We start from the raw sequence: 25,877 nt of genomic DNA, 5'->3' as shown, positions 1-25,877 counted from the left end.
GCTTTCTTTAGTGCGTTTTTATTCTATCCCAGATAATGTGTGAATATTTTTGGATAAATAATCTTATTTAATCTAACAACGATCCTGTAAAGCAGGTATTGTCAATTTCCCATTTCAAGGACAGGTAAACTAAAAAGCCCAGGGAGGTTAAGTTATTTGCCCAAATTCACTCAGCTAGCAGTTAGTAGAAATGGAATCTAGAAATGCAAACTCCAAAGACCATGATCTTAATCTGAAGTATAAACTGCCTCAATTTATCATGACCTTACCTAGTGAGCTCATTATTTTAAATTAAAATTTTCATATAAACATGTGAAAGATGCTTATCCCCAAATACCAACTATATCATTGATTCAAAGTCTCCATGATTCGTGTTCTATGTCTCCTTAATTTAATATAATCATTATTATCATCTTAATAAACACCTATGTATCCTGATCTGAGATACCATACAAAGCTATCAAACAGTGGAGAAAAGTTACCTTGAGACCAGAAGTTCACAACACAAGGAAGTTATAGACATTCAAGGAAACTTTACATATAGTGACAGAAACAAAGACAGTACTTTGGGCGACAGTTCTACATTCTCTGTAATATCCCTGAGGAATCAGAAGACTTCATTTAGAAAATACTGAATTGGTTTTATATTTAAAAGTATATTGACATAACCATGGAGGGACCACTGGCACCTGGACTATAGCCTTGGAAGGCAGCAAAGTGCCCAAGAGGGGAAAAAAAAAACACCACTAGCTTCAAAATACTCCTTATAAATCTCAGCTCTGACCCAGACTTGACATCATATAAGAGTGATTCTGATGTTCTTCATGTGGTCATAAAATACAAAGAAAGCATAGTAGAAAAGGCAAGAAACTGATGGTATAAAAGCAATGAAGGCAATTCAGTGTTTCTCGTCTCTCTACCAAGTTCCGCAAAATCACATGGCAAAAAGCCTCCTGTCATATGACAACAATAAGGAGAACAGATTCTAACTGTAGAGAGACAATCTATGGCATTCACCCACCTCCTTTATGCCTCGGTCACTGGGTGGTTACCTTTAGTAAGACAGATCATGAGAAAATTTTTTTCCTAAAAAGGAGAAATTCAGTGATGATAAAAAGCCTATACAGCATCAAAGCAAAAGTAAGGCTTTGACTTAAATAAAATGAGAATGCACACATAAGATGGACAAATAGAGATAAAATGAAGAACTGAGCAGAAAGGCTCAACTACAGAGTTTGCCTGGTTTTTTCCACTTTTCTGGAATAATAACTAAAAACTGTTTTGCAGTCAGTACAGCCTGAAACCTGTAACACAGCAGAAATTATTATTATTTTTGTACCAGTTAAAGGACAGTGGTAAGAGCAGTCCTTCTATTAATGGCAAAGAAGTGTATATACACACATAAGTAACACTACCACAAAGTAGAGTTTTTTGTTTTAACAAAATCCATATTTATGTGATTATATTTCCTATGGTTGAGAGCAGCTATAATTAATGGATTTCCCTCCTTCTCTTAATGCAGCCATTTGTCAATTCAAATACAGAATGTCCAATCAATTTTGATGTATTTAGTAAGCAATTTGTCAAATGGTGCTATAATCCAGTTAATATATTAATTCTTGTCATGGAGAGAGTTCTGACAACTACAGTTGACCCTTGAGCAAAACGGGAGTTAGGGGTGCCAAAGCACCCCCAGTCAAAAATCCATGTATAACTTTTGATTCCCCCCCCAACTTACTACTAATTGCCTACTGTGACCGGAAAGCTTACCAATAAATAGTCAACATGTATTTTGTATGTTGTATGTATTATATACTGTATTCTTACAATAAAATAAGCTAGAAAGAAATATTATTAAGAAAATCAGAAGGAAGAAAAAATACGTTTACAGTACTATACTATAAAAAATTCACATATAAGTAGACCCATGCGGTTCAAACCCATGCTGTTCAAGGGTCAACCATATGTGGTTTTCCATAACTGGTTTGGAGAGAAAACTCTGTACTGGGACTCAAAGGTCATTCTCTGGAGATAACACCTCTATGTCCCAATATCTGAGAGCATGCTATAGCACATCACTTAACAGGAAAACTATTTTGCTGGAATAAAAACAGCTGGGTTCCCCTGGAGAGTGTGGCTGCTGATTCCTTGTAATGAGCTGGGTTTCTCTGAATCTCTGTGTATCTCATATGTTTTTAATAAAGTCAGCAAACCAATATATGTGACACTAAATGCAAGGTAAGTACACTTCTCAGAGAGGAACAAGGCTTTACCGGTGAAATGTATGAATTTTAAACTTAAAAAATATTTCTATAAACATTTCCATGATTCTAAAAATTCTTTGTATGGATTGCAAAGGAAGTACTCTCGATCCTTTATTTTTTCCTATCCCCACATTCTTCAGGCAAATACTCCTACCAGTACTTAACACAGACACTGTACTAAGGCCACACAGTTGGTTACTGGTAGTCAAGCTTCTTGGAAGGCTGACCTTCACTTTACGCAGTGTGAAGCTCTGGATAGGACAGTTTTCTTGCTCTGTAAATATATTTCATCCACTCATCACTATACTATCTCCATCTTTTTCCAGGTCTATCTATACTCCAGGAGCTAGAGATAGAACAAACAGATGTGCCAGGCTTTCTGGTAGGGGGTCCAAGTTCATATCACAGAAGAAATCTGGACTATAATGACCAAGAAAGGTCAAATCCTTTCCAAACTTTTCTTTTTCCTTCCTTCCTTCCTTTCTCCCTTCCTTCCTTCCTTCCTTCTTTCCTTCCTCCCTCCCTCCCTTCCTTCCTTCCTTTTTAGAGAGAGAGCGAGCCAGCGAGCATGGGGTGGTGAGGGGAAGATGGAGGCGAGAGAGAATCTTAAGCAGGCTCCACACCCAGCGCAGAGCCCAACGTGGAGCTTAATCTCACAACCCTGAGATCATGACCTGAGCTGAAATCAAGAGTAACTAACTGAGCCATCCAGGTGCCCCACCCAAACTTTTCAAAGAGAGATTTCACCACTACCAGTTTGGGCAGAGTAGAGGACTAGAAGACAGGTTTTTAACATGTCACAGATAACCCCCACAGCACCTGGGCATATCTGGCAAACACTTTCCAAAGATGATGGCCCTATCCATGTACTACATCCAAATCTCTACATTTCTCCAACAGAAAATACGAAAGCAGAGATGAAGGCAAACCCTTTCCAGAAAACAAAACTGAAAAACATGGCAAAAAAATTTTTGTAATTAATAAGAAAGAAAAGGAACACTATACTCATCTTCCAGGCATCAGACTCTCCTCAGCCCATTTATGAACCATGCAGGAGCAAAGAAAAAAAAATTGCCAAAGTGATTTGGTACAAGGCTGTGTATTTTAAAACCTGCAATGTGTACAAGGCCTCCAGACTACCAGACGTCCCATTGTTTCATGTGTCTGCTGAGAAAGGTGCCCTATGTGTCAGAAAAGCACACTGAATATTTTTCAATGACCCAGGGGGCAAAGGTCACTTATTATAAATGGATAATGAGACCTAATGCAGTGCTCTGAGTATGGACAAAGAAAGGGTCTATCTGTAGCCCCTGGTGGGTTGGTCATTCAGGCTTTTATTTCCTCTCCACACTTAATGGAGTCAAACAATTGACAGAAATTCTATAGAGAAGGCTGAAACTGAGAGAAACAACTGTATTCTAACTCTGATAGACAGATACAAATAGCAACCCTGAAATGGCGCCAGAACTCCTGTTCCCACTAGCATAACAGACGGCTGTAGTATTCCCCCTAAAGTCCCATTTAGTCATTTGTTAGCAATGAACCTTACTGATGGAAGCAATGGCACATCAAACCGCAAGCTCCTGCCAATATCAACCCATTACATTATCACAGGTAAGCAGACACAGATCATTCTGTTCTAGCTCCCTATTTTTGAAAAGGGCAAACAGATATCCCCATTCCCTCGCTACCCAAGTCACAAAATGCACATTCAGGGATATCAGTATCTGAATATATGAACCTTAAACTCAGATGGGATAGAATAAATGACTCCAGAAGCAGAGGTATGCATAGATTAGTGGCTTTATGACCTATAGATTATTTTTCTTTAATCTATCAGAATCCATGTCCTATCCTAGTCAAATCTGCCAATCCGATGCTAAGAAACAGTACCAGTATCAGTGGAAAAGAATGTGTACTCCCACCTGTACCTGAAAAAAAGCAACTCATAAAACAACCTAAAGAACATGAACATACTAATATCATTTACAATTTTGTAAAATAAAGGATGACATTTAAAAATATAAAACAGCCCTTTATAAAAACTTTCCTTTTGGTTCTTTTCAATTTTAAGGACAATTAAGACATGTAAACTGTTTTTTCCCCCCAAATGGTACCTGCTAAAGCAAATGACAGAAATGCCAAGATTTACTTCACAATGGAGCAAACAGGTCATTAGAGTGTAACAGAAAGGACTTCTGATGTTGAAACATCTCGACAATTAATCAGCAATGACAGAAAAACCCAATGAACTATTCCATAGATGTGAAAATCCACGTACAGACTTGGGTATCAATAGAAGTATGTCTCTCTCAGACACAAAAAGGAAGAAGGGAAAAGAGTAGTCTAATCCAAACTTTTCAATCCATCATTTATAAAGTTTGCAGATTGCCGATGGTACTTTCATTTAACTATTCAACAGCTTTTCACTGAAGAAAAGGTATTTAATTTCATAATGTTCTCCAAGTTATACAACACATATACAGCTAAATTCAGGGTTACAAGGCCTTAAACTTTTAGTCTCTTAAAGAAAAACACCATTACACTAAAATTATCTCGCTATGGATGGACATGTCAGTTGATAAAATAAGAGAAATCATCAAATATAATTCAGTCTGAAGTGGTTTCTTAACTACCTCAGATATTCAGACCTGGACAGAGCAGTATGACACACCCAATGGCCAACAATGGACTATAAATACTCTTTAAATAAGTCCTACATTACAAGTTTCCTCTACAAGAGAAAAACATTTCTTTTTTCCCCTTCCACCCTACCCACTCTTGGGCAAATATTTATTATGGACAATGCAAGGAAATATTGTTGAGTACCTCCATCATACTTGGTACATACCACAATAGCGATGCAATCCAGGATGTTAAGTTAAATCTAATGTGACATTCGAAGGAGAGCAGCTCAGAAAAGTGCTGCATATTTAATTGCTTTTCCGGGGCACTGACAATGACCATGGTAGATAAGACCAATGATTTTTTTTTCCTTTTTGTACCAATACGTTCATTGTAAAACCAATAAAACAACAGAATAGTAAAATATCTTCAAATACTTCATTCTAAACTCCAAAGTGTGACTTTATATTACAAGGAAAATATTTGCCATTTCTCTTCTCATGATTATAGCTGGTAGGACAGCAGTACAAAATTTAACTAGGAATCAAGATGTCTAGAATCCAATCTTAAGTGCACTGTTGCCTTGTGATTTTCATACTTTGATATGTAAGATAAATCTCAATACCAGCTTTAGTTACTATCTACTTCATTATGTATAAAGACTAATTAAAGTGCTAGTGAAGTCCAAGAGATTAGTAAAGCAATAACATTTTTTAAAAGCAGATATACCAATAGAGAGCCCAGCTATTCAAAAGAAACTCAGAACTGACTTAGTTCTCTTCAGGATAATAAAAACCAAGATTTTTGTTAAAGCAATACTAATACTTCAAAGTAAGGTTCTGGCTGGAGCTTTTAGAGTGATTAATACTGCCTCCTTCCATGTCATGCTATCTAGGGTATCATAATGGAGCCTCATCACTTCTTTCTATACTCTCTCTGGGATAAGATTATTTCATAGAAAGTGTGCTTGAATTACTAATTACATACCAAAAAAATCTCAGAAGGGAGCTGAAATCTGTAAACACACATGGAAGTTTGGGGGTTATTTCTAAAAGTCTACTGAACATTACTACCAGGATAGAGAACATGCACCAAAATAGAACCCACACTGCAATTACCAATTCTCTGTCTTACTCTAGGCAACAAAGTTCCCTTAATGTTGCAATGAATGGCATAACCTATTGCCCAAGCCAGTCACCCTTTCCTCGTCGCTTTTCTTCAGTCACCTCACGCAGTCCCAAATCCCCAAAGGTGCAACCTCCTCAGGCACTGCTCTCCACCCTCACTAATAATTAACTTCTTCCTTCTTTGAATTTCTATACCAATTAATTCAAGCTATTAACATAGCATGTATCACAATGTGTTATAGACACTCACATGTATGTTTCTTATTTCTATTTATGTTACAGACAAAAGTAAAAAGAGCCAAAAATAAAACCGCAGAACTGGTGTAATGCAAGCTTAAGATAAGACATAGGATTTAAGCATCTGAGGTTTAAAAAATAATTATGATCCTACATTTCCAGTACTGGCCACATAAGAGAGACTAGATTTACATTATCTCCTAAAATAACTAAATTAGGACTAAGCAAAAGGATATTTTGAACCCTCCATAATAAGGCTTAAGAATAAGCATGGAAAGAATCAAATTTATTCCAAGTAATATGAATGCATCCTAGGAATAAAGAACAATCCACCACTTAACAACATGAAACTGAAAATGCCCAGCATCCTATCAAAAATCATTAGGGATATAAAGAAGCAGGAAAACACAACCCAGACATAGGAGAAAAATCAATCAATAGAAAAACCTCTAAGAAACACACAGTGGTAAAAGTACTTAGAACATAGGGATTCTAAAACAGCTATTATAAAATAAATGTTCCATATGTTCAAACACGTACATGATAAGGAAAGAAATGAAAGACATAAAAAAGATCCAAATGGGACTTCTAGAGATGAAAAATGTGATATCTGAAATGAAAAAACATGTTGAATGAAATTAACAGCGTATTACGCAGAGTAGAAGACTTGATGTATCTAAATATGTAGAAATACAAATTATACAAAGTCAGAGAGAAAAGAAGAATTTTAAAAATTGAACAAAATTTAGTAAGCTGGGAAAATATCAGGTGGTCAGCATACATATAATTGGAGTCACAAAAGGAGAGAAGGGGAGTGACAGGAAAAAATATTTGAACATATAACTGCATAAAAATGTTCAGATTTCAGGAAACTATAAATACACAAATCCAAGCTTCCCACAAACCACAACAGAAGAAAACCACCCCATGACACTATGGTTTAAATGATTTTTTTCTGTTTTTCTATATTATTTCTATTTTTTCTATTGTTATGTTTTCTGTTTTGCTGATTTCTACTCTGATCTCTATCATGTCCTTTCTTTTGCTTTAATCTGCTCTACCTTTTCTAGTGTCTGATTGTGGAAGCTGAGGTCATTGCTTTCAGAACTTTATCTTTCATAACATTAGGCATTATTTAGTTCTATAAAATTGCTCTTAAATACTGAGGTAGCGCCATTCCACATACTTTTCTATTTTTCTTTAAAGTTTTTATTTTGAAATGATTACAGATTCATGAGAAGTTGCAAAACAGTACAGCTCAGTCTTGTACAGCCTTCACCTAGTTTCAAAACCAGGAAATCACCATTGGTACAATCCACAGACTTTATTCACCAGTTTTATATATGCAGTTTTACATACACTCATTTTGTGTGAGGGTGTGTGTTGTTTGTGTGTTTGTATAGAGTTCTATCCAATTTTGCCACAAGTTTATTTGTGGAACCTCTACTACAATCAAGATAGAGAACTATGTCATCACAAGGATCTACCTAACCCTTTATAGTCACATCCAACACCTTCCCTTCCATTCTGTCTCTAAGTCCTGGTCAACACTAATCTGTTATTCATCTCTATAATTTTGTCATTTGGAGAATGTTATATAAATGGAATCCTTTCTTCTCTTGGTGCTTTTAAGATCTGTAGTAAGCAAACTTTTGAGATTGGCCTTTTCACTTGGCATAGTGTCCTCAAGATTCATCCAATTTGTTGCCCTGTATTTATACTTCAAACCACTTTTTTTTTTCCTCTGAAAAAGTATTCTTAGTATTCTAAGATATGGATCTGTTCTGTTGTCATTTTCATTCAGTTCAAAATAATTTCTAATTTCCCTTTTGATTTCCTCTGTGAACCATGTATTATTTAGAAGTATGTTGTTTAGTTTCCAAATATTTGTGGATTTTCCAGAGATCTGTTATTCATTTCTTATTTAATTCCACTGTGGTCAGAGAATATATACTTCGTATGACTTGAAAGCTTTTCAATTTATTGAGACTTGTTTGATGGCCCAGAAGATGGCCTATCCTTGTCACTGTTTGCTGTGCACTTGAAAAGAATGTGTATCCTACTGTTGTTGGGTAGAGTAGTCCATGTAGTCTGATATTAATGTAGTAACTCAGGGTTTAAAGTATGTTTCTCCTAAGCAGCAATATAGTTGGGGCTTATTTTTTATCCAATTTGACAATCTTTGATTTTTTATTAGGATGTTTAGACCATTTATAACTAATATGAGTACTGATATGCTCAGGGTTACATCATCTTGCTTATATGCTTCCCTTTTATTTCCTTTCTTGGTGTAGATTGTTTTGGTTTCATTACATACATCACATACATTTCATTATACACATCACAGTTTACCTTCAAGTGATGTTATACCACTCACATACATTCTAAAAACCTTACAATAGTTCCATTTCCCATACTCCTGGCCTTAATGCTACTATTGTCATGCATTATACCACACACACACACACACACACACACACACACAAAATATATACATATATGCATGTGTATATACATCTATATGTGTATTTTAAAGACTTCAATACATGGATACTATTTTTGTGTTAGCAGTAAATTTTATGTATGTATGTATGTATTTAGAGAGAGCATGCTGGGGAGGGGCAGAAGGAGAGGGAGAGAATCTTAAGCAGGCTCCACAGCCAGCATGGAGACCGATGTGGGGCTCAATCCCACGACCCTGAGAGCATGACGTGAACCGAAACCAAAAGTCAGACGCTCAATGGACTGCACCACCCAGACACCCCAACAGTAAATTTTAAAAAGACATAAATCATTACCAAAACCCACATATTGACAATCTTTGATTTTTTATTATTGTATATTTTAACCATTTTCAGTGTTCTTCATTTCTTTCCAACTAGTATCATTTTTCTTCTGTTTGAAGGGACTTCCTTCAACATGCCATACAGAACATGTCTATTGCTGATCATTTTTTTTAATATTTTGTATATCTGAAAAAAATGTTCTCTCATTTTGAAGGATGGGGGAAAGGGCATAGGAGTCTAGGTTAACAGGTGCTTCCTTTCAGTACTTAAATCTGTCATTCTTATTTTTGCCTTGGTATATAATGTCTTTTTTCCCTCTGGCTGCTTTTAATTTCAAGATTTTCCTCTTTTTAAATGATTTTGAGCAATTTGATTACAATGTACTTTGGTATGGTTTTCTTCAAGTTTCTTGTGCTTGAGATTTATTGACCTTCGTGGATCTGTGAGTTTATAGCTTGTATCAGGTTTGGACATTTTTTGGCCATTTCTCTTGTCACACCACCCCTCCTTCAGGGACTCTAATTTCAAGTATAGGTTATCCCACAGCTCAGTGAAGCTATTTAAAATACTGGTTTTTTCTGTGTTTCACTTAGGATAATTTCTCTTCATCTATCCTTGAGTTCACTAATATTTTCTTCTGAAATTTCTAATTTTTCCTCAATCTTACCCAGTGCAGCTTTCATATTTAGGCTTTCTTATCCAGAACTTTGATCTGAATCTTTAAAATCTCCCATATCTCCGCTTAACTTTTCAAATATACAAAATACAGTTACAATAGCTGTTGTAGAGTCACTGTTCCAGACCCTGTGGGGGCTCTAGGCTCTATGCCTTCTAGGACTCTCTGATGGTTGCTTCCTTGGCTTCAGGCATTTTCCTACAACCACCAGTACTGTGTTGAATACTACAGGAGGACCCTCTGCAGATCTTCAGAGTTCATATTCTGTGCAGATCCCTTCTCTCTGATGGCGTATCCAGCAAATTCTAGGTTAGGAGTTAACAAATAGTAAATAGGGCTTTGTGGGTCATGATGACTCAAATCTCTGGTTATAATTTTAAAGTGGCCATAGACAACATAGAAATGAAATGGTGTGGCTGTTGGAGTAAAACTTTATTTACAATAATAGTTCATAAGAGTTTCCGATGGGTGCTCTTCCTTAGTCTTACTAGACTCTCTGCTCCGTCTGCTCTGTATTCCACTTGCACCCCCACCCCACTGCAGCACAGTCCCCAATCTCTTTCAAGGCAATTGTAAGGCTTGCCTCATTTGTTTCCCATCTCCCAGGAATGACTGCCCCTCATTCCCTGGTGTCCAGTGACTTGAAAACAGTTGTTTTACGTATTCTGGTTTTTGTTGTTGTTTCAGGCAGAATGGGCAATCTCAAATGGAGCCTCAAGAAATACCCAATAAAGAATATTATTTTCACACACACAAAAAATTTTAAATCCACTGAAACGTACATGTGTGAAATATATTATGTTTTAACTATCTTCTGTGTTTTTCATTCCTTTCCATATGGTGTCAAAGGTTCTCCCCACCTTTCCTATAATGCTTTTAAAGGTAGAGGAAAACAGTTATATCCCCAGTGAAACAGAGAGGTTCTATGGATCCTGATCACCTTTCTATTGTATATCAAAGCTATGTTTCTGTTGAATGATCTCGTTACCATTTAACAAAGAAAACTCAATGAGTTTAGGGAGGAACTTCTCACATACGCAGGGATTACCTCAGAAGTTCAAAGTCTGACCTCCCCCCCAACAAAGCTAGTTAATGTCAGCAACTTAAAAATGCTGCTGCTGCCAAATTACCTGGAAGAAAAGGAGGAAACATTATTTCTCCCCTAAATAAAAATTTCCCAAGTCAACTCAGTAAGCCCTATCTTTAATTTACAATTTGGGAAGCTCTGAAGCAGACAAAAGAAAAAGTTACTGTCTATTTTGGGATCATATTCAAAGCTAGATGATATTTGTTAGTCTCTCCTAATGTTTATCTTTGTTTTCGGCAAAGTAATACACTGAAATAAAGTGCCAGTTTTAGAAAAGGTAATTACAGTATGGAATTTTTTTCATAGGAGAAAAAACGGTGTTAACACAAAAATTACAAATCTCCTCTGCTACAGTCTTTTTATAAACTATTCCTGAGATTTCTTATGACCAAAGCAAAACATTTTTTTGGTATTAGATTCTTGACTTTTACCTTTACTGTGCTATACAGCAAGATTAGATTACCATTTGTACATTCACTTTGCACATTTAATCAATCTACTCAATTAAACCATATGAATTTGCTGATATTTGACTCCTGTTTTACTTACTCAAAATGGCAATTTCTATGGTTCAACCTAATAACAAAGAAGACACCTCGGCCTCCATTGTGTAAGGAACATTCCAGTATGAGTCAATTTCTGATAGACCAAAATGCCTTAATTTTGTATCATTCCCATTCAATTAATATAGGTCGGAAATGTGATGACAGTTAAGAACACAAAATTTGGGGCGCCTGGGTGGCTCAGTTGGTTAAGTGTCCTACTCTTGATTTCGGCTCAGGTGGCCATCTCAGGGTCGTGAGATCATAGCCCTGTTGGGTCTCCCTGCTAGGTGTGGAGCCTGCTTAAGATTTTCTCTCTCAAAAAAAAAAAAGATTTTCTCTCTCCCTCTCCCACTGCCCCTTCCCCGCCCCACCCCACACTCTCTCTGAGAAATTAAAAATTAAAATGAAAAAAAAAAAGAAAACAACATTTTGGAGTTTTTACTTCACTTTAAAATTAGGTGAGAAGTCTTTAGCGTTTCAGGCAGGTTTCTCTTCCCCTCCCCCAACCAGTTACCCTTTTGCCACATATGCAGAACTTTGTTTATCAACTAGCAGTGTATTTATTATGATTACAGGGCTGGAAGGGGAGTGGGGATTCCTTGCTAAACATCCTGCTCTCCTACTCTCTTCTCCCTGAGACAAAGTCTCTTTCCCATCTCCATTTACATCATGCTTTGTCTACTATTATTATAATTTCCGGAGTTTGTACAAGTCTGCTTCATTTGGTCCACAGATCCAAAACACAACACCAGTGAAAATGCTGGCAACATCTGAGAAGTTTGCATTAGAGTTTTACTCCAAATGGTTGTATCTGAAAATACTTCCAGTAATATATTTATCAACTCTTCAAGTTGAAAAATAAGAGGGGATTTTCAATATGGTTAAGTAAAACAAAAAACTTCCTGGCATCAGGTATGGTATACTTGTGTTTTAAGAGGTCACAGCAGCTTTTCAAATGGTTTCAGTAAGAGGAACTGGAGAGAAAGCAGGAGGGTAATAAGAATGTCTTTTTCTTTTCTTAACGAGGCTCTAACTTGCATAAAGGACTGAACAGATGGGCAGGTAAAGACATTCTCTCTAAACTGGCTCCAGCATTGCTTTTACCAATTGTATTTCAGGTTTTTACTCCCCTGACGCAGATGTCCATCTTTTGCATATTTAATCGCTTCAGTCCTGTAATATACAGCATGTCCAGGACTTCCAATCAAATCGTCTTTCTTTATCTAAGGAAACGGGGGACTTAAAAATCAGGCTAATTCTGTGTCTCTGCCATCAATGCAAAGAAGTAATATAATAATTATTACAGAATTACCTATCGCTTAGGTTTTTTTTAAACCTATTAAATTATATCAGTGACATTTCACAAAGTAAGAGAAAACAAATTAATTACATCCATCACTTATATAGCAGATATTACAACATGACCAGAATCACATAGTCAGAATAGGCATTCCATTATTAACTCCCCGAAGTCTAGTATATGAAAACCAGTACTTTTGAGAAAAGATACAGAATGATGCTTACGCTGTTATACAGGTTTTTTTTTTTTCTTTTTCCTTTTTTTTTTAATTTAAATTCAAGTTAGTTACCATATAGTGTATTATTAGTTTGGGTGTTTAACAATTTTTACAGGACTTTAGCATCCCTTCATTCACCATAACACCACCTTTATAAGAGCAAGTATTGTTATTAATATTTTATATTTATCAAATTATTGAGAGGCGGTTTGGAACTGGAACTCAGGCCTTTCTATCCTTGTCCCAGTGCTAGTCCATCTGGAATGGTCTAACATGGAATGCACTCATATGATATATTTTCATTAGAAACCATAGGATCATCAGTGACTCCTTTCTTTCAAATTATCTCTAATTCTTTTCTATTCGAACTCTGCAACATCTCACAAGTTTGTCCTGTCTTCTCCGTAATACAGACTTAATTAAAGCCCTCTCATCTTGCTCCAGGATCACCAAACCTCCGCACCCCTCCCCTCCTCTGAATCTCCCATTACAACACTGCCAGAGCGATCTTTCTAAAATGCACTTCTGACGGTGTCACTCCACTGCTTGAAAACATTTGGCAGCTTGCTACTGCCTACAGTGGTGGTTCTTAAACTGTGCACCTGGGATCTCTGTAATTCTGAGAACTGGACAAAGGTGTTTAGAGCTGCTAAAATCAAGTAACGTCAATCAGCTTAATTTGCCGGAACACAAAAATTAAGGGAAAGAGCTGCATTTGATTTTTGCCCCTATCTTTGTCCTACATATCTGTCTGCCTACTGGACACAATAAATAACAAAACACCAAAATAACGAAACAAAGCAAACCAAGATTAATTCTGAGTCAACTCTACTTCATTCAACAACTAGTTATTTTCACCCCTGTTGAGAGGTAGGGGGAAAATGTTCTTATGATTTAAATTTGATATTATAGAAGTGTCATTTTTTTCTAATTCAAATGATAAGAACTAAATATATGCTTCAATAATCTAGAACCTAACAACATCTACAGACTCTGCTTCTTGAACCCAAAACCACTTATATATACCCCTCTGTAGGGGCTCTGGCAACTGAAGTTCTGCACTCATAGTTCACTGATATACCCATCTCATCTAATTTTACTTTTTTTTTTTAAACGCCTGTCTCCTGAATTAGTGAATTCACTGAGCACAGAAATGACATGCTATTCGTGTTTAAATCACAAGTGCCTGACACATAGAAGTCACTCAGTAAATCCATGCTGGGAATAATCAGTGAATTCAATTTTATAAGAGAGCAAGACTGCCAACTATAAGTTATAATTATGGAGTTTCAGAAATTTCGAGCAAAGTCGGTAAATTTTTCCTGTTTCCAGTATAATACATAACACATTACAAAAATAAAATAAAATAGTTTTAGAACTATTTCACTTCATGCTGCATAAAACAGCCAGGCAAGATAGTAAGTTCTATACAACAGAACTCCATTAAAAGCATGTCAGTGTTGATTTTTAGGAAGTTTCTTAAAAACATACAGCACTCACAGCCATCAAGTTAAATTAAGGATCCAGTCAATCCTACAAAATTAAATTATAATTGTAAAGAATTTTTAATTCTATGACCATAAACTGGCCAATAAATATTAAATTGTCTTTCCATGCCTCCCCTACAAAATAAGCTGTTTCTAGCTCAATGTACATGTTATCCTCAAGTGAAAAAAGAATGTGGATCAATTTCTATAAATGTTAGGGCTTAGATATGAAAGTAAACAAATACCCAACGGAGTTGCAATCATTACTTCATTGTTCCCAATAAAATCTACAGAAAGAAAAACCTACTGATACTTTTCACAGTGAAACGTGCTTATTTTTTTTTTATGTCAGAAACAGATAACAAGTTTTATGAAGTTTAATATATCCTAGTATCCTCATTTTTTTAAAAAAAACTTTTGAGACCACCAGGTATACCCCCATGAACTTGTATAACTGCAGGAGTATATCTCATGGCCAAGGAATATGAAAAGCCAGAGGCATACTTAATGTGTACGAAGGCTTGTGGTTTACATTTGTATTAAATATCTTACTTGCCTCAATCTGATTTTTATGGCCTATGGCCTGTGGACCCGTGGTAATATGCATGGCTGCATTAAAAGTGAGCATTTTAAGATGAAATCTCAAAACTGTACAGAAGGTAAAAAAAACAATGAGAACTACTTACGGCCAGCAAGCAGGAACTGGTAATACTGGACTGCATCTGCAGCGAGGAGCAGAGGGTGGTTTGCATTAAATGGTGGTTGCAATTCATTCCATTGAGGAGTTCTAAGGAAACGGCAGAAGAATATTAATATTTAAGCTTAAGAGATGCGATGTAAATCACCATCACTGTCACCACTTACAGACACTGATATAAACTCACACTATCTTCATAATCATTAAAGTGAACTTGTTAGGAGTGCTGAAACCTGAACTACAAGGCCATCTGATTAAGAAGAATAAAAAATGGTGGCAGTGAGTCATACAATTACATAGAGCTGATATTAGTTTAATAGCAGAAGACCTTCCAATAGGATAGACAAGACATTCAAAGCACTGGACAGAGAAGAAGTACAGAATTCAATGTCACAACTAAGTAGCTCTAATTTTACCTAATTTCGGACAACTGTTGGAGCTCACTACTCTCAGAATATGTGTATATTTTAAAATAAAATAAAGCAGGTAAAAGTGCTTTAAAAAAAACCCACACAGTGGGTTTTTTTGTCAGATCCAAAGAGACAGAAAGTAAATTAATGGCTGACTTATTATAGACCTAATTAGAATGTGAGTTCCAAAATAAGCCATTTATTTCAACAGTGATGGTGCAGTAATTTTAATTAGATCTGCCTGTTCCTAAATAGCTTGATAAATAAGATATTGATCAGATCAATCTAGGCCAGTAAAGTAGTAGTAAAGAATGCTGGAGCCTCCAAAAATCAATATAAGAATATTTTAAAATGTCAAAAGGAGAGGGATCATTTTCATATCCATTTTTGTCTGTTTCCTTCCATACCTGTCAGGATAAATTTTTCTCTGCCTCTTCTGTGTTGAACAGGTTTCATTCTAGATTTTATTTCTCTCTCTTGATACTTGTTTATAAAGACTCTAATGATCATGTACTTTTGAGAAGGACTCTGATTCTTAATAAATATTTCTACAGTGTTTAGCCATTATATCTTGGGGAAACCTTCCAATCAGTTTATATTCATTTCCAGTCCCCTTAATGGCTATTCCAATGTACTCTCTATTTTCAGTGAACATGAGACTGGAAATAGAGGAAGCACTAAAGCTCTATATGTGGGATAGGAAAAAACCCCAAGTTCTGGAAAATGTAATACAAAGATGCAAGGACAAGGTAATTCAAAAGGAGGCATAAGGCAAAGACAACTGAAAACATGATCACACAAAAATTTGTACATGAATGCTCTTAGCAGCATAATTCATGACAGCTAAAAAGTGGAAATGTCATCTACTGATGGATAAACAAAATGAATAAACAAATGGACACAAAACATGGTATATCCATGCAGTGGACTATTATTTGGCCGCAAAAAGGAATGAACTTCTGATACATGTTACAACATGGATGGATCTTGAAAACATTATGTTAACTGAAGAAAATCAGATGCAAAAGGTCATATTTTGTATGATTCCATTCATACAGAATCTCCACAGTAGGCAGATCTGATCCAAAGAGACAGAAAGTAAATTATGGTCGCCTAGGGTGAAGGGTTTGGTGAAAATGGAGAGAGACTGCTAATGCGTATAGAGTTTCTTTTGAGGGTGATGAAAATTGAGTGTGGTGATGGGTACACAACCTACCAAAAATTCACTTTAGATGGGTGAACTGTATTACATGTAAATTGTATCTCAAAAAAGGAATTATTGATACACGCAATAACAGGGATGAATCAAAATAATTTTGCTGGGTGGAAAGAAGACAAAAAAAAAAGAGCACACATACTATGATTCCATTTATATAAAATTCTAGAAACTATAAACTAATCTCTAATGACAGAGAGCAGTGGTTGCCTAGGGCTCAGTGGGTGAGGCAGGGATAAAGAAGGGCAGGAGGGAGAGACTACAAAGAGGCACAAGAAAACATTTGGGGGTGATGGATATACTTGTAATGTTAATCACAGTGATGGTTTCACAACTGTATACAGATGTCAAACTTGATCAAATTGTACATTTTCAATATTTTACACTTCAATAAAGCTGCTAAAAACAATGGAAGGAGGTCCTACCTAACCAGAGTCCAGCTGGCTCGAGGTGAGGTCATCACTTCCAGTGGGGTGTCATCACTAATCTTGAGGGCAGTGCTGAGCGGCCGCGGCTCCATCATGTGCTCCACTAAGGTCCCATAGCAGCTAATAATGTAGAGAGACTCAACTACAACTTGTTTGGACTGATCTACAAACAGAAAAACAGATCCTGGTTGTGTGAAAATGGCATAAAATAAAATGAGAGAGAAAATACGGCAGGAAATGTTTCACATGGTGCCTGCCCCCTGCCTAAAGGTTGCTTCTTAGAAGTGGATGCTAATAAATATGAGAATCTCTGTACTATCAAACTATGTTTAAATCTTAAGCAATTTATTTCAAAAATGATGAAAATATCCTCAAAATTCTAATACAGTGAAACAATATTTCACAGCCTTTTGTATTTTTCTGCCATATAATTTGTTCCCCATTACAAAAAATGAATGCTAGCAGGTGGGATAGGGAAGGACTGACTGGAAAGGCACACCATATGGACTAAGATGTAGTTACATGGGAGGTACCAATTCAACCGCACGAGAGGCTCCCTGTGTGCTTGCATCAGCTTAACTTCTCTACTTTCTCTCAGAAAACTTTATTTTTTTTAAAGATTGATTTGTTTGAGAGGGGGAGGGGCAGAGGGAGAGGGAAGGAAAGAATCTCTGGCTGACTCCCAGCTGAGCAAGGATCCTGACACAGGGCTCGATCTCATGACCCTGAGATCATGACCGGAGCCAAAAATCAGGAGTCAGACACTTAACTGACTGAGCTACCCAGGCATCCCAAACTTTGTTTTTAAAATCTGGATTAAAACAAATAAATGAAAAACATGCACGTCTTCCTCCCCCAAATCCTCTTTCCCCTCTCCTCTCCATGAATCACGGACCTCTACGTAAACGAAGACCAATCATACTTTAAGGTCAGGTGCTGAATATGGATCTAATCAAATGACTTTATAAGGAAGTACACATGTCCTCACTACGAAAACAGGTTTAGTCCTGTATCTTGGGTTTTACAGTAAACCTAGGAGCATATAAAGTCACTCATGAATGCTGGGTGGGTCACCTTATCTCCATGCCAGAGGAATCAATTACAGCTGATTTGAGAAAATGGCTAACGACCAGTCAGCGGGACATAAAGGAGTAGTTAAGTTAAAAGGGTAATTAGAACAGAAGGGAGAAGCATTTGAAATCGAGCTTCAGAGAGGGTTTTAACTAGTAACAAAAAGTCACTTTGATAGCATCATTAAAACTAAGGAGGTAACAAAAAAATAGAGATGGGATAAGAAAATGGAAGGCTTGCATACTTTACTGTATCCTCTCCCACTTAGGCAAGGAACCTGCTGTGCCTGAGATCCTATTTCCAAGGAAAGGGTCACAGAAAGGCGATAACAACGGATAGGGCTGATGTCTGACTGCCAGTACTGAGCGTAAAGCAGGGCCATTTTGCCAAGAACAATACAGCCTGTGGAGCTGGGCAGAGAAGTGCCTCACTAACAACTCAGTTTGCGACCTACTTTAATAGTGCTGAAATAATAAGGGCACAATCTTAACATTCAAATTTAAGTACCAGGTCCACGAATGCTGGCACTCCTCTGCACACAAAAAATAAGGAGTAACATACTAAAGCAGTAATTATATAAAAATTTTTGGTATTAATCTTGGCTATCAAAGCAGGGATTTAAAAAAAACCACAATTCTATAAACTCAAAGGAGCAATGGTTACCATAAAAGATGACTCTTAAGGGTGCCTGGGTGGCTCAGTGGGTTGAGCGTCTGACCCTTGATTTTGGCTTAGGTCATGACCTCAGGGTCATGGGATGGATCCCCATGTCAGGCTCCGTGCTCAGTGTGGAGTCTGCTTGAGATTCTCTCTTTCCCTCTCCCCTTGCTTTTGCACGTGCTCTCTCTCAAATAAATAAATAAATCTTTTTTAAAAAAATATGACTCATTTCTGAGCAGGAGCCTGTTTTTATCTTATAATATGGCAAAGTTGTTGTTGGTAGGTTTTTTGTCTGTTTGTTTTTTAAAGTCAAGATGGAGCTTTAGAAAACCTGGATTCAAACTCGGATACCATCACTTCCTAACTGGTGCTTTTAGCTAAGATATTCAAACTCGTTGATCTCAAGCTCCTTGTCTCTAAAGTAGGGATAACAAGGGTTTTCCTCCCCACACCTCAGAGGCAATGGCATGGAATTAGCTTGTCAAAAATGTTTAAGTATAAAATAATGTAAAAATGTAGAATGGTATGGCATTAACAATGTTGAGGACACTGGTAGATTGTCACCAACAAAGCAAAATACAAACATTCAGATGGGCAATTTATTTCACATTTATAGTGAGAGGGTAGCCTTTCTCCTTAATAAGGCTTGAGTAGTTGAGAAGAGACATGCTAACTGAATGGAAAAAATGGGTTCAGAGAATACTGGGTTCAAGATTATTCAAGAAGAACCACTACGAATTTCCCTCAAGAAACAAAAATTACAAGTGGCAAGTTTAAGCTTCAGTAAGCTCCATACCTTTTTCTCTTTTCAGACCTGCATTATTTGCAAACCACGATCTGGATGTCCCGAACATTGCAGCCACACAAAATTCTCCGCCCATTGATTTGCTGGGTGAAATTTGTGGAGGTGGTTTAACTTTGCTTAAAAAATAAAATGATAGTAAAAAAAAAAAAAAATTACCATGATGGAATCACAGACCTATTTTCTTTAAAAATTGTGACATTATTTTCTTTAAAATTCCACCCCTAAGTATTCAAACCCTCCAATGTGGACATGCATTTTGCCTTAAGTAATAACTGGTGGTGTGAGACTGTGTTCTGCAGTAAAAGTAAAATTAGTGCAGAATTTCAGAGTATTATCACAACAGTAACATATAAAAACAACAAAAATTAACCCCTTTTTGAAGTTTATGTTGGTGAAATCCAAGTCACTTCCTTTCAGATGGATAACATTTCTCTGGAGATTTTAAAGTGGAAGAATAGAACCAGGCTAAGTATCTCACAATAATAAAATTGTTTATCATTTCATTTTGATTTATAAGACGTGGGATCGACAGGGCAGTTGAATGGAGACGGCACATACGAAAATGACAAGATGATACAGAATGAAACCCTCTGAATGGTTCAGCCACAATGCTACATAGTTAGACAATGTATGGGGAGAAGATCGAATGCTCTAATGCAATTATATTCACCAATCCATTTGTTTATTTTTTCTTCTTGGGTTTGTGAAAATGATGTGTCTATTTCTGTTCTGTTCTTCACACGTTTGAGGATGCCTTAATTCAATGATGTAACTCCCATAAAAAAGTACTTGCTTTCCTGTTTGTTTTCTCCAAATTAGCTTTTATACCATGAACTTCTAATATCAACCTTTCATCTTCTGTGAAATTCTATTATTTCTCTTCTCTTTTGATTTGGCAAAGCCTTCCCCAGAGCTCACTGGCAATTCTGCTGACCACCTCAGATAAACGGTGGTAGTTCACACACCAGAAAACAGCCTCACTGCATCCTCGTCAAGATCACAGCCCCTCTGGACACCAGAGCTCTGATGTTCCTACTCTGCTAGTCAGTCTCCAAAGTCAAATGACATTATTTCTACCTTCTTTTGTTCACTGTCCTTTACCTCTTGATCTGATAATAAAGTATGATTAGGTGGAGAAAGATTGGGTTTGGGAGCCAGGAAGAAACCTCCATGCTGCCACTTCCTAGCTGTGTGACTTATTTAACTTCTCAGAGCTCAGACTGCTAATATGTAAAATAAAAATAGTAATGCCTACTTCATGGGGTTATTTTAAGCATTATTTGTTATTTGTTTTTGTTATGTTTGTTATTATTTGTTATTTGTTCTCTAAGTGGGCTCCCTGGCTAGAAGTACCACCTGAGAACTTCTTAGATAGACAAATACTCATCAAGCCACACCCCAAACTCTGGGGGCGGGGCCTAATAATCTCTGCTTTGTTTTAGTTTAAGTAATTTTTTTTTTTTAACAAGCCCTCCAGGAGATTCTGGTACATGCTCAGGTTTAAGAACCACTGTATTGGGAAAGTGCATAAAGCAATCAAGGCAGCGCCTTCCGGTATTCATGGTACTCAACAGGGTTAACTGTCTTCTACGTGGCACACCGCCATCACCTAATTTTCCAAAACATCAAACTATGCTTTGGTAATCTCAGTTTCCAGGTCCTTATGACACCTGAAATAGTCTTCCACATATTTTATTTCCCCAGCCTCTGCTCTGACATCTTCCTGCTTGGGAAAGCAAAAAGTTTGGGTCAGAGGCCATTGTGATTGGTCTCTTTGGCTCTCCCTTTGTGCCAAATCTATGGTAATGCACATTGCCATATATGAAAAGGCCTCTTCTTTCCATCATTAACATTTCTTAACCACTTCACATCATTACTCATAAAAACCACACCCTTGCCTAACATATCAACACCAGTCACAGTCAGACTTCCACTGACAGGGAATAAAGACGTAGTTTTTAGAAAAAAGTTTCTGAGAGGAAATGAATCTGGTTCTACAAATAGTTTCACATCTTCCTGGTTGCATCTGCCACAACTACAATAACCTACCAACAGAGAAGAAGACTCCCCCACCCTGACCCCACCTACCCCAGAACAAATACACACCTTTCCTCGCCATCAGATTATCCTTCCTGGTTACGATGCTCTGCATTGTAATACCTTAGAGTGTAAATTCTCCTTCAAAGCCTTTATTTCTATCACTGAACTGCTATCACTGAGCTAATAAGTTCCTATAACTAGCATCTTTTAGTTCCTTTGGTCATTTTTAACCCTTAGGAGTTTGGGGAGGTTGGAGAGAGAAGGAGAGAAAAGGCCATTCTAGAATTTCTTGAAAGGTGTTTCCAATTATGTAACTATGTGTTTTTACTAGAATCACCAGCAGGGAACAATAATACTACAATGTACAAATAAGCTTCACAGGGACAAATTTAAAGCTCTTTGCAAATTACTGAATGCTATTTTTATTTTGTTTTTTTAAGGCATGTGGTAAGCAACAAGAGAGAAAACAAGTGGGTATGACACTTCTTCAGAGATACTATGGCACATATAGTGTGCCTCCTAAACAGACTTGAAAATCAGTTGCTATTAGGCAAGATAGTTACCTTGATAACACAGTAATAAAGAGTAGAAATATGGTAAGAAACCAATTTAGTCTTTGGCCATGCAAAAATATACTCTGTATGTGTTTATTAGCTTCTAGTCTAATCAGTCAATGTCAAAAGCTAAAACCTCTTACACTTCCATAATGTGACACATAACTCAGCTTCTGAACACACAACTAAAAAGCATCAACACAGTATTATTTTACGCAAACTCATTATCTCCTGCAGAGAATAAGTATCTTATGGTAAAAGTATGCTTAAAATTATGTAAAGAATGATCATTTTCATTTTTATACACTATTTCTTCTCTTTCCTCTGATGGGGACTTAATAAATCACATTAGTACAAGTTTGTGTTTAGTAAGTGATTTAAAAGAGTTTTCATCCCTTGAGCGCCTGGGTAGCTCGGTCGGTTAAGCGTCCGACTCTTGATTTCAGCTCAGGTCATGATCTCAGGGCTGTGAAATCGAGCCCCACATCGGCTCTGTGCTGGGCACGGAGCCTGCTTAGGATTCTCTCTCTCCCTTGCTCTCTCTCTCAGCATCCCCCCCCAAAAGAGTTTTCATCCCTGAGAATAACTTGCTATCTCCTACATGGTGCAGTGCTGTGTACTGGGGAGGGAGCATATTTGATGAACATACTCATCGCAAGTCATTTCTACCAGCAATCTACATTTGGAATGACTTTTAACAAAACAGAATATAAAGATATGTGTCTAGAAGACTTTCAGAAAAATTAAAAGGAGAAATAATCTAAAAAAAAGATTACTACTAATTAAGTATTTCTACCCAAGGGGAGACAAATTTCACTTTGACTCACTTTGCCCTTTATCCTAAGTTTTAAAAAGACTAACAAGGAATTTGGAATGGTGGCAGAATTGAGCTTTTTCCAAAATGACCCAGAATACTTCTATTGCAAAATAACCTTTTGTTGGCAGAAAACTAAAACACTGAAAAATGACACATAGGTGGAAGGAACAAAAGATAAAAGCACTAGCCTTGTAAACCATGCTCACTTCTATACTGGTGACCCAATCCTTTTAGAAAAGCATTCCAAAACTACCTTTTTTTTCTTTCTTCCTCTCAATATCTCCCTTTATCCTCCAAAAGGGGCTTAATAAATCCCCTTACAAAACCTTTGCAAGTTTAAAAAAGAATACCTCTGGGTGTTTGGAGTCCTTCCCACATTTATTAATTTATTAAATAGTCTGATATAAAAAATAAAATTTCAATGTATATGGCGCCCAGGAATTCAATTGTGTTGATCATGGTTTTCAAGAAGAACAAAACAAACTGATGGAGCTGATGGACTCCTTTCTCCTGGGAACTTCTTACCCCCCTGAGCCCATCATAAATAGCCTCATGTCCAAAAAGGAAAAGGAAAATTTGGCTTAACTTATGAGCAGTGTGTAAAAGAAAAATGGAATGAATTCAACTTGCACCCTATCAGGCAAAATAATGATCATAAAATATCATATTTACTAAACTTGATACAAGAGAACTACATAATAAAAAGTAAAACAAACATACAAAGAAACAAACAAACAAACAAAAACAAAACAGGGGCGCCTGGGTGGCTCAGATGGTTAAGTGTCTGCCTTCGGCTCCGGTCGTGCGTGATCCCAGGATGATCCCAGGGTCCTGGGATCAAGCCCCACATCCGGCTCCTGGCTCAGCGGGGAGCCTGCTTCTCCGTCTCCCTCTGCCTTTCCCCCTCCCCCTGCTCATGCTCTCTCTCTCTGTAACCCTGTGACTCAAATGAACAAATAAAATCTTTAAAAAAAAAAAATAAGGTACTAAATTAAAACTCAGGAGTTTCACTCGTTTTCACTCCTTTTGGGAGACTTAATCATCTAACTATAGCATGAGAATCATTTTCACTGCCATCAGAAGTTCTGGGGACGTTAACATTATGACGTCTTTCAAAATACTTACAAAGACTATTGAAGTTAACCATTGGCTTTTACTGTATTATGTAATCCAATCAGATTAACATACTGAATTTCTCTTGCCTTTTTTTTCTCTCCACCCTACTGCAAAGAGAAAAAAAGCAAAACTCTAATAATATCTGCTTTAAAATTACAGAAAAATTAGGTCCATCTGGGTAAACCTACTATGTCCCACAGAATAGGACGTGAGTGGGGTATCCGTGCAAGGCATGAAAAGCAGCAATGAGGTCCATTGCCTTGTTTAGAAGGATATAAGCATGGAAAGAGCTAAACTGAGATAGAAGCACCGTTTCTTTCGTTTTCCACTTTAAATGTTAGACACAATATTGCTGTAAGAATTACAAGTGGTATAATACCTTTGTGTATAAGAAAAAAAATCTTTTCTTTATATTCCTCACTGTGACTGAGCTTTTAAAAGGAATTTAGAAGTTTTCTCTCACTCTCAACTTTATTTTTCTAAGAGAAGAACTAAGAGGGAAACTGAAAGTATTTTATTTTAAAGATATTAATAATATACCTAAAATTATTCTATCATAAATTATTCTTAAAGATCTAACAGATTTATATAAACTTTACAAGTAAGAAGATTCTCCTCTTTATATAAGTCTTTTCTTTCAAAAATGAATTTATAATATTTTTAATATTCTCAAAAGAACAAGATTAGTTTAAATGAACTATTTACATATAAACTGAATGGTCTCAGCACTAATTAAAACTTTAATTATAACTTGAAATGTAAGTTTTAATTCTTATTTAAGATTAACCTTATATAATACAAACACAGGTTATGAATATGGGATATATCCAAATGGGCTACTTTTGTCTACACTATTATGTATATATTTTTTCTTTTGATAAGCAATTAAAAAATAACAGCAGTTTAAACATAATACTACACGTACATTGGGAGCTCAATAAATACTTATTACTTATTTGTAATACTGAAAGCAAAATCAATCTTAAAAAATTCACAATGGCTATTTCTTTTAAAATTTCTATGTTAAAAAAGTATTATATGCGTGATTCTTTTACAATATTTTAAACAGTCATTCAAACTCAAATATCCTGGAGGATGCATAATCCCCAGAGTGGATAAAATGGCTAAAATGTCGAAGACGGTCTGAATAACTTTCCAACAAGCTTATTTTGTTATCAAAAGGAAAGACATTATTTTAAACTGACTCACTGCAACTGCATGAATTTAAGCAAACCAGTTTATCAAAGAATGAAGAATTAGTAGACATTGTGATCTACCAAAAGCAAAATCTTAGCTAAATACAAAGGTTGTAACTTGAAAGTAATAAAAAAAAATTGTATGAAATGTCCATTACATTTGAAGAGGAACTATAAAAATTTCATATTCTTCCAAAATACAAATATAACCCTGCAACTGGAAATACTATAAACATATTTATTTGGCATAATGTTTTATTTCACAAGGGTGAATAAAAACAGTCTCAGGTTGAATGCTAAATATCATGGAAAAATAGCGAAAACTGTTAAAACAAAGAAGCTCTTATAAACAAGCTAGGAGAAGTTGTCAAATTTATATTCATTTTGCTGCCTTAATTTGAGGTTTCATTAAGATCTTAATGGGAAAAACATGCACCACTAGTAAAGGAACGTATTTTAAAGGAGGATCTTTTAGGCTAGTATAAGTGACTAAAAACGAGTTTCTTGTGAGCTAAC

General features: G+C 36.3%; 1 protein-coding gene across 1 annotated transcript in view; it reads right to left on the bottom strand.

The window, feature by feature from the left end:
- BCAS3 (BCAS3 microtubule associated cell migration factor) overlaps window positions 1–25,877 on the bottom strand; it is a 598,955-nt gene that overhangs the window by 293,492 nt on the left and 279,586 nt on the right. The window contains 3 exon segments of the mRNA XM_027625284.2: window positions 15,038–15,138; window positions 17,100–17,265; window positions 19,630–19,754. Of these exon segments, the coding sequence (XP_027481085.2) occupies window positions 15,038–15,138; window positions 17,100–17,265; window positions 19,630–19,754 (392 nt within the window).

The sequence above is a fragment of the Zalophus californianus genome, chromosome 16 (genome assembly GCF_009762305.2).
Source record: "Zalophus californianus isolate mZalCal1 chromosome 16, mZalCal1.pri.v2, whole genome shotgun sequence".
Classification (NCBI taxonomy): Eukaryota; Metazoa; Chordata; class Mammalia; order Carnivora; family Otariidae; genus Zalophus; species Zalophus californianus.
The sequence above is the reverse complement of the archived record's forward strand: the minus strand, read 5'-3'. Positions and strand labels throughout refer to the sequence as shown.